The following is a 10916-nucleotide window of genomic DNA, read 5'->3' as shown; positions in this document are numbered from 1 at the left end:
CAAATTTTGAGTGAAGGTAAAAAAAAGATTTTGTTTGTTTTATGGTATGTTTTTACTGAAAGATAAAAATAGGAGGGGGACAAGAGCGTATCTTTGAAAAATCCTGAAAATTCGATTCAGTTGCTTTATAAAGTAAGGTAGCCAAATACATCCTTCTTTTTATTTAATTATCACATTATTTATTTTATCTTGTTATTATTAATTTTCCTCAATTTATTTATTCTACCCCTCCATTATTAATTAAACAACTTCTGTTTATATAGTTTAAACACAGACACATTACACACTAACAAATTACAACTTGTTTTCGGTGGGTCTGTCTCTTTGCTTTGCTGGTCAATTATCTTCTAAATTGTCTTAGATTTTATTTGAATTCTTTATTTTACTTTTATATAAATTTTTATCTTTTTTATTAAGATTACATAGAATCAGTGAATGTGCTAGTCTTTGTCTCCTTCCTTCACGCCTCTGGATACATAAAGTGTTTTAATTTTTGTTAGGGTTTTAATTGTTACATTTCTTAACACAAAGTTCCTTTGGAATTTGAGCTTTTTTCTGCAACTTTTTAGGGCTGCAAACATAACCCATGCTTGTTCCCTCTTAAGTTAATTTAGTAGTACTAATTCTTTTAGTAGTATTATACCCTTTTTGTGTTTTTTTTTTTTTTTCTTTCTCTTAGTGGGTTTTATTGGGTTATGTGTTTTCTTGACTAAAATCACACAAAACAATGTTGCAATAATTTGGTTTTGGGAAAACTTTATATTTTCCTGAAAAAGTTCTCTGTATAAAAAAAAAAAGGTCCCAACTTTATTATTTCTGGACATGAAGTGTTCAAGAAAATAACATCAAAAACAAAGGAAAAGGGAAAACAAACTTGAGAAGTGAAGAAAAATGGGTGCAAAAATGCAAGGGCATCATCACTTAGTAGCAGTAACTTTAAATGAGCAAAATTTGAGTACAAAAAGAGAGTACAGATCATATATACCAAGAACAAATCAAAAGAAATACTTAGCATTATGGATAATTGTGTTTGGGTTTGGTGCTATTTATATTTATAGATGGATAGATGCAGGGCATCAACAAAGAATTGAAGAAGGGTTGGTGAGTATGTGTGATCAAAGGGCAAGAATGTTACAAGATCAATTTAGTGTTTGTGTTAATCATGTTCATGCTCTTGCTGTTTTGGTTTCTACTTTTCATTATTTCAAGAATCCATCAGTTATAGATCAGGTATCTATTTTTTTTTCTTTATAACCCTCAGCATTTTAGCTTTTATGTTTGTTTGCAACTACTATATTTGTGAGTTTTTCCCCTTTTTCTAGGGTAATTCATGAATCAAAATTTTCAGCTGGGCATATTTTATAACTGGGGTCTCCCTATTCTAAAAAAAAAAAAAAAATTTTATTTTGATTATATTTGTAAATTTACCTTATTTTTAAAATTGAAGGTAACCCACCAAAGATTCATCAATTAAGTTCAATTCTTGGTTGAGATTTTGTTTATTTGTTACTAAGTTTTCTTTTCTGTGTCTTTTCAAGATTTTTCAGCTTCAAAGTTTTGAGCTTTCAGTGTTTGTTTTCTTTATTAAATTGTGGGAATTCAATAAAACATATTTGTGCAGGAAGCAACAAAGTCTTTTTCTAAATTGATGTGCATTGTTACATATTGAACACATCTAGTTATCTGTTTTTTTTTATCACCTTGGTATGAATTTGATTATATAAAGTATCAATTGTTTTTTGCAACTCTTTATAGTTCATATCAGATCTAAAATTGGTAACTTAGTTTTTTTGACTTCAATAAGTCAAAGTCAAATAGAAAATACTAGAAAGCTTTCTAATTGGCTCCCTTTAACCTTTTTCCTGATGAGAAAAGGAGTTACCTTTTTGTTTCACTAATAAGAAATCAAGCTGATTATGATATATTTTTTATATAATATACAGATCATATTCATATTTTGGGTATTGCAGGAAACATTTGCAGAGTATACAGCCAGAACAGCATTTGAGAGACCTTTATTGAGTGGAGTTGCATACGCACCAAGGTTAATGAATTTCGAGAGGGACGAATTCGAAAGAGAACACGGTGGGACCATACGAACAATGGCCGACAAGGAACCGTCACCTCAACGCGACGAGTACGCACCCGTAATTTTCGCTCAAGAAACAGTTTCTTACCTCAATCTGGTGGATATGATGTCAGGCGAGGTGAAATTCGTTAACTTTATCGATTATAATTCACTATTTCAATATGGGTATATGAGTATTTCATTTAAACCTAAAAAAGAGTCGATCTTTATTTGATAACAGGAGGATCGAGAGAATATTTTAAGGGCGCGGTCAACTGGGAAAGCAGTGCTAACTAGCCCGTTTAAGCTCTTGGGTTCACATCATCTTGGAGTAGTTTTGACCATTCCGGTTTACAAATCGAAACTCCCCCCAAATGCGTCTGTCCGAGATCGCATTGAAGCTACCGCTGGGTATTAAAACTTTTCTTTTTGGGAAGCTTTGAATTTACGTTTTGGAACTGATGATACTATTGTTGCAAGCTGGTTAATGCAAGTTTGGATCAACAGATTCTTCTTTAGTATGTTATGCTTTAGGGTCAATCTTGAGTTTTAAACTTGGTCAATCTTGGACAAAAATCTGTCAAACTTGGCCAAAACTAGGGATTACTGGAAAATCGGTCAAAAAGGTCAAAGTCGGTCAAGGTCAAACTTGGTCAACATCCAAGTCTCCCTGAAAAGTCCCGACCGAGTACACCCCGAGTAGCGACTTTTTACAACCTTGAATGTACCAAAATTTATGAAACATTGATTTAGTTGGGTACCTTTGTGGTGCCATTTACCTTTTTGAAAATTAAATCTCCCACCACTTGCAACATCACTCAAATTTGTTTTTTTTATTAAATTTATTTAAAGAAAAGTTTATAGGAGTTTGTCTGTTAATTTAATGTGAATAAATTGGATGAATTTATGAACAGATATCTTGGGGGAGCCTTTGATGTCGAGTCACTTGTTGAAAACCTGCTCGGTCAGCTTGCAGGAAACCAGGAGATCATAGTTAAGGTTTATGATGTCACCAACGCATCAGATCCGTTAATTATGTACGGTCGCCAAATACAAGATGGTGACCAGTCACGTTCACGGGTCAGCGTGCTCGACTTTGGTGATCCATTTAGGAAGCACCAGATGACGTGTAGATATCTTCATAAGGCACCTATTTCACTAACCGGCATCATGGCAGCAATTTTAGGCTTCGTGATTGCTGCATTAGTCGGTTACATGTTTTATACCGGAGCCATTCATATCGTCCAAGTTGAAGATGATTTTGATACAATGCAGCAGTTGAAAGTTCGAGCTGAAGCTGCTGATGTCGCCAAATCGCAGGTTCTTAAACCTTAATGCGTTCACAAATTCTTTGTTATTTATATACTTTAAATTAAAAGATGTTAGGGTTTATGGTTTGGTAATGTAACGAACTTTACACCCTAGTATGCATCCAATTTCAAAACCTCCTATTGTACGTATTCAAGTTTTAAACCGTCTATTGTTTTTTTGGCTACATATACTAAAGAGTTATTGTAAGTTTTATACACGTATACAATAGTAAGTGTGATTAAAACGGTATTAATATGCCTCTGTATGGGAAGAGGTTTCTGTTTTTTATGTCACCTACAAACAAACCATTTTTCAGATTAAGTGACAAATTAAGTCACAAAGAAACAACAATTACACTTACTGACGTAAGAGCTGTACAACAGATCATTAAGCGAAAACTAAACACGCCTTAAGTTAAATGCATACGGTATACGATTTAAAACTTAAACATGTACAATAGAAGGTTTCAAAGTTCGATATGTACAGTAGTAAAAGGTGTAAAGTTGCATGCACTCTGTAGCTATAAACCCAAGATATTAATTGATCTACATTTGTTTCAAATGCTAGTTTCTTGCTACTGTTTCACATGAAATCCGGACTCCTATGAATGGTATTCTTGGGATGCTTGCTTTACTTCTAGATACGGATTTAAGTTCACCGCAACGAGATTATGCTCAAACAGCCGAAGCATGTGGGCGAGCGTTGATCACCTTAATAAATGAAGTGCTTGATCGAGCCAAAATCGAAGCCGGGAAGTTGGAATTGGAAGCTGTCCCGTTTGATATTCGATCTATATTGGATGATGTTCTTTCGTTGTTTTCCGAAAAGTCTCGCAATAAAGGAATCGAGGTATTGAAATGTTAACATATTTTAGTCACTTGTATCTCTTTGTTTTTTTTCTTTTCAGATTATCTGATTTTATTCTCTATGGAAATCGAAGTTGGCTGTTTTTGTATCTGATAAAGTTCCGCAAATTGTGATGGGCGATCCTGGAAGATTTAGACAAGTAATCACGAATCTTGTCGGAAATTCTGTTAAAGTAAGCCAAATTTGTTAATTTGATTCAATTTAGACAAAACTTCAATGATAGTCCCCGTGGTTTGTCGAAAATATCAGGTTTCGTCCCAAAACTTTTTAACGGAAAGAGTTAACAACCGTTTGACACATAGAATATCCTTTCAAGAAGTGCAAACCACAGGACTATCCATGATTAAAAGAAAGCTTAAGGATGAAACCTGATCTTTTTGACAAACCACAGGGACTATTTTTGAAGTTTTGTCTTCAATTTATATCGTTTAAATATAAATTAAAGTACGTGAATTTTTGACAGTTTACAGAACAAGGACATATATTTGTTCAAGTTCATCTTACTGAGCATGCTAAAGCTGTACAAGATGCAAAACCCGAGATTGGTATAAATGGAGGATTCAAAACGTTAAGTGGTCGTCAAGCAGTCGATGACCGAAACAATTGGGAAAAATTTAAGCATTTAATCGCAGATGATGAGTTCCCGTTTCAAGTGATGACATCAGACATGACGTCACAGAATGTCAGTTTAATGGTGTCGGTTGAAGACACGGGAATCGGGATCCCATTACATGCTCAAGAACACATTTTCATGCCGTTCATGCAAGCTGACAGCTCAACATCTAGACATTATGGTGGGACCGGGATCGGATTGAGTATTAGTAAGTGTTTGGTTGAGCTTATGGGTGGTCAAATTAGCTTCGTTAGCCGACCTCAAATCGGTAGCACGTTTTCTTTTACAGTTGTTTTTAACCAGTGCAATAGTAACAAGATTACTGATCTTAAAAGATCACTTTATGACGATCTGCCGACTGCTTTTAAAGGGTTGAAAGCAACGATCGTTGATTCAAAACCCGTTCGAGCTGCTGTAACGAGATACCATTTGAAACGCTTAGGTGTTCTTGTGGAGATCGTCAATAGCATACGAAACGTGGTTTCGGTTTCTAAACAACCGGACATGATTCTCGTTGAGAAAGACGTGTGGTTATCGAGTGACGAATTGAGCAAGATCCGTTTTGACGTTAGACAAAACGGGGACGTTTTAAAATCACCGAAATTGATCCTTCTTGCAACGAATATAACGAGCCGTGAATTCGATAAAGCGAAAGAAGCGGGATTTTCCGACACGTTGATTATGAAACCGTTGAGAGCGAGTATGGTTGCAGCTTGTCTTCAACAAGTACTAGGAACGAAAAAGGTGGAACAGGGTAAAAACGGTTCGTTGTATCTTAAAAGTTTGCTCTGTGGGAAGAAAATATTGGTGGTCGATGACAATAGGGTTAACCGTAGGGTTGCGGCCGGTGCACTCAAGAAGTTTGGGGCTCAAGTCGAGTGTGCAGATAGCGGAAAAGCTGCACTTGATCTTCTTCAAATTCCGCATGGTTTCGATGCGTGTTTCATGGATATTCAAATGCCGGAAATGGATGGGTACGTATCGATACTTGTTTATAATTGAGAAAATTGCACGCGATAGGCAAACTTTAAAAATGCACACTTTTTTTTGAAAGGCAAACTTACACACCCACCTAATACTAACACGAATATATACCCCACGAAATGTCAACCTCAACCTCAAGGTTGTAAGGGTGACCTCGATACCACCAAGCCATTGGCTCTTTGGTAAAAATGCACACTTTAAAATCTGCGCAATCATCACTAACCAACAAAATACCGTACAGTGTTGCATAAGTCAGTCGCCTCAACCGATTAGTCCCTGAGTCAACTGATTAGACTTTTTAAGGTCCCGAACAATGTTGCAGAACTCGGAATTACTCGGTGAGTACTTGGTCAAGCTTGGGTATCGCCGTATCGGTCAAAAGTTGGGATTACTTAGAAAATCAATCGAAATTGATCAGAAGTTGGCCAAAATCCGTCAAAATCAATCTTGGTCAATATCCGAGTACTATCCGAGTTGCCGAGTACTCCCTAAAATGTTCCGACCGAGTTCCCCCGAGTAGCGCCCCCGAGTAGCGATCTTTGCAACCTTAATCCGACTGACTCATTTTACCGTCTCACGAATTTTACACCCTTGATACAATCACATTTACGATTTAAAAACGAGTTTGATTGGTTGTAATATGAAAGTGGACACTTATTCCGGGACAAACCGAAACAATAATGTTAAGACACATTGCTGAGTAGTTGATTTCTGTTTGAGGCAAGTAATTTTGTATCAACTTTCAAAATTTTTTAATCAAGTAAGCAATACTAATATATTTGACTAAATTTCAGTTTCGAGGCTACACGTCTTATTCGATTGATGGAGACCCAAGCAAACGAGCAACGATCAGATGGTACGTTGAACGGCTCATGTGACAACCGGACCAAAGAGTGGCATTTGCCGATACTAGCCATGACAGCTGACGTAATCCATGCTACATTCGAAGAGTGCCAAAAAAGTGGTATGGATGGGTACGTATCAAAGCCGTTTCAAGAAGAAAATCTTTACCAAGCTGTCGCCAAATTCTTCGAATCCAAACCCACCGCAGACTCATAAGAAACGAACAAAATTGCCAGCAATTTTGCATAAATCACATGCTGGTGTGCATAATGTGATGATGTATATCTGATGATGGTATCAGTGTTTCTGTTTTCGAGATATCGTTAAACCGGCAGTATAGTTTTGGACAACCGGTTGTTGTAATCCTAACTAACTTCGGACTTGACTCGATTGAAGGTACTCGATGATGAAACGCGCATACCTAAGGATCGAAATCTAACGTGTTAGTATACATGGTTTAGGTGAGGCAAAGGGCCATGGCAAACACAAGAGTTGTATCTTGTGATTATTGTTTGTATTGGTTTATCGATATTGAGATGCTATATGTATAACATATTTGATGATGTTGTATAATTGTTGTTGGTAATGTAATGCATTTATGGTCGTGTTGATCAAGATAATTTAGTGGTTGGGTAGTGACATTCTTATAAAAGATATTGAGTTTAAATATCACTAACTTCATATCTTTCACAATAAAATTAAATGATTTAGCGTTCAATAATTCATAATAATCTGAATGATTCAAAAGTTATAAACGAAGTTTCTGAAAGATAATCATTTTAAACGAATAATTTGAATGATATAACCTTAACTTATAAATAAAAATTACTCCATACAAAATAGTTTTTAATAAGTGTTCTCGATATAATTTAAAGATAATATTACATAAAATTTACGTGCTTATTGGTTAAGAGAGTATTCTACTCTTGAATGGTTTAACATCATTACATAAGCACCATTCTATTATTCAGAAGTTAGAGACAAACACATTGAACGTTGAATGGTTCAGAACTCGGCACTGAATTATTTAATTAAGAGATAAACAAACGCAATCTAAATATCATGGAGTAATCCAATCAGGTTTAATTAATTTTTAATTGTTTACCTGTTTATATTTGGTCTTGTTTCGATCGATGATACCAAAAATACGAATTGTTCAAGGTTAAATGATTGTACGGTCATATATGCACAAGGTACAACAGATAAAGCTATACTCCCAGTGGCGATTCTAGGATCAAAACTTAATGGGGTCCCAAAAATTTATTTGATAACTTTTTTCCACAAAATATTGAATGCGTCGGGTCAAGTCGGGTCAAATCGGGTCGGGTCGGTAGCGCTCAAAACACAAACATAAAATTGAATAATACTCGCAAAATATAAGGTTGTTCATACGCACTAGCAATTAATTGCACATACAGTAGCAATTTTAAAGTAGCAATGACTCATACAGTAGCAATTTTAAAATATTATTTTAGCTAATGACCTATACACTAGCAATTTTACAGTAGCAATTTTAAATTACAATTTTATAACCTATTATCAATATGAATCGCATAACATTAACGTTAGCTGTAAAATTGCAGTTTCACCTTACTTTTAAAAAAAGAATAAATTAGGTAGTTATGAGTGATGAGATTAAGGATTCATATACAATAACTATTACAAATTTTTTTACCATTACACATACATCTTACTTGCAACCATATAATGCATTCACCATGAGTATTCACAATAAAACATATATATCTCAACAAAAAAAATACACGTAATTTGTTATAATATATGTTTGATAGTAAATTTAACAAAATTTGTTCATTCTTAGACAAACATTACACATTCAGGTGGAAGAATTGTAAATTATGTCATGTTATATTGCGCTTTTATTTTCACTATATCTTTGAAAATCTTACAAGATTTCTTAAATATCCAATGGATATCAATTAACCCGCTTAATTCACTGGATATTGTAACAACCCTGATTTTTTCGTTACTTTCGTTAACCTTCCGTTAGTTTATTTAACGGCGATTATTTAACTTTTATGTGTTTACGTGTATTAAATGCGTACTTGACCTTTGGAGGGTTTCAATAATTGATATGGGTTGATATTAATTCAAATAAATATTTCGGATAATGAAATACGATAAAAACGATACGATTTTGATAAAAGCTTTTTGAGCAACGAAACGCTCGGGTTTATTTTAATAATTAATTTTATTAATTATTAACTTTTTAAAATATTTAATTTATTGGGTTTTTAATAAATTAAGCGATTGGTTGCGTTTAACGATCGGATTAGCGTTCCGGGCCTTCGGTACGACAAAACGACACTTAAAACGGACCACGAATACACTGGATTACAAAACGAGAGCCCGAGAACCCATGGTGGGCCCCATTCGGCCGACCCCTCCCCCTCACCCCCTTATTTTGTTAATTTTTGACTAGTGGAGGGACTTATGTGCAATTTAGGATAATTAAGGCTAGTATTTAAGGCTTGTGTTTAACCTAAATAGCATTAATAAAAATATAACGCAGTTTTCTTCTCTCCCTCTCCCCAAAACCGTCGACCACCATCACCCTACTACCACCATCAATTTTTGATTTTTAGATTAAACCTTGAACACGAAAGTTGCAATTCTCGATCTCCTCTACGCGTTGATATAATTCTTTTAGCGATCAAAGGTATAATTGCATGAACCCTAATTCTTAAAAATCTGATTTTTATAAAGTTTCATAGTTATGTTGTCAATTGCTCAAGTCTATACGCGTACGTGTTAATTGTAATCGTTATTTTGATTGTTTGATGCGCTAGGGTTTAAAAACGAATTTGTTATTGCATGATCAGTGATTTTAAGTTTTTTAAATGTTAATTATTATGTTATAATCAGATTCCTTGCAAAAAACTATTGAGTTTAGGCTTTGGTTTCGCTTGATTTCGTTTCCGTATGATTAAGTTATGTCGATTTGAATTATCGTTGTGTTTTTGTTGCTTGAACAGAAATCTGGTATTGATAGAAAACGAATTAGCATGTGAGACTTATACCACTGGAAAGATAATTTAAAAACACTCAAGTTAGACTAGGATATCATGTCGTTTGCTTATGTATAGCCCGAGATATGCTAGAATTAGTGTAAATGAAGTTTTATACAGCACTTGCATGAAAATAACCTTGTATGATAAAATGTGTTAACTTCTGTGATTGAAGCTTTGTATATTTGAAAAATAGACAAAAATTACTTCATCTTTCATGTAAATATCATAGGCTAATTGTATCTAGATCTTCGGATAATCGTATGCGAATGTGACTAACGAAATGGGAATCGAATCTGTAAATTGAACACGGTTTTGTACTTTGTGAATTTTGTATATTGATTGAGCATGTATACTTCTGGAAAATGAAACTTAATATGATATGTGACTTATTATTAGTTTGTGTCAATCTCTAAAACCTTATGCATTGGGCACAATAGAGCCATACTTTATGTGAATTCTGATTTGAACTGAAAACTGAATGATCAACTTGCACGAATAAACTGTACAAATTGGCTAAACAAAAGTGGCTAGATTTTTGATATGTGTTACTTTGATTTGTCCTTGAACTATGGCCACTGGTATTGTATCAATTTCATGTTTCTAACTCCGGTTATAGCCGAAATGAAATCAGTGCGCGGTCAGAAACTGACCTGGCAAACCCCAAATGCATTCCTTCTGATTCCTGAATTTTAATTGTCGTATGAGTCCCTGGCCGGACTTTTTGGAATCGATTTTGAGTCTAGTTATGATCTGGAGTTTTTCATATTTACTTGAATTTTGTACTATGAGATATTGTGCTAAGTGTGCTACGTGTTCATAAATTTAGTGCATGACGATAAATTGAAATTGTGAAAATGATTATTCGTGACCTAAAACGTATTGTATGACTTAGTTTTGACATGTTGACCAATATTTGACATGAACCTACTGATGTTGACTTTAGTTGACTACATTGACCAAGTTTGACTTTCGGTTTGACTTCGGTTGACTTTGTTTGACTTGCATGATATAGTTGACTTTTACTTTAAATCGCGTCGAGTCGAGCAATAAGACAACGTACACTATGAAACCACACTTATATAAGATACATATATTGACCAACCTACATACGTATACTTAGGTTACACTACTCGGGTCTAAACCGTACAAGTCATTTGTCTTTCATTCCGAGCTTATTCAAAGGTGAGTCTACAGTCCC

General features: G+C 34.6%; 1 protein-coding gene across 1 annotated transcript; it reads left to right on the top strand.

Moving 5' to 3' along the window:
• The first annotated feature begins 529 nt into the window (after nucleotides 1-529).
• Nucleotides 530-7297, top strand: LOC139873320 (histidine kinase 4-like). The gene is made up of 8 exons (XM_071861249.1): nucleotides 530-1230; nucleotides 1971-2207; nucleotides 2310-2479; nucleotides 2983-3388; nucleotides 3947-4228; nucleotides 4320-4418; nucleotides 4710-5833; nucleotides 6638-7297. Exons 1-8 carry the CDS (start codon nucleotides 892-894, stop codon nucleotides 6900-6902), a joined length of 2922 nt encoding a protein of 973 aa, XP_071717350.1. The 5' UTR covers nucleotides 530-891; the 3' UTR covers nucleotides 6903-7297.
• The last annotated feature ends 3619 nt before the right edge of the window (nucleotides 7298-10916 follow it).

This window comes from Rutidosis leptorrhynchoides, chromosome 10 (genome assembly GCF_046630445.1).
Source record: "Rutidosis leptorrhynchoides isolate AG116_Rl617_1_P2 chromosome 10, CSIRO_AGI_Rlap_v1, whole genome shotgun sequence".
Classification (NCBI taxonomy): domain Eukaryota; kingdom Viridiplantae; phylum Streptophyta; class Magnoliopsida; order Asterales; family Asteraceae; genus Rutidosis; species Rutidosis leptorrhynchoides.
Note: the sequence above shows the minus strand (reverse complement) of the source record. Positions and strands in the feature narration are given on the sequence as shown.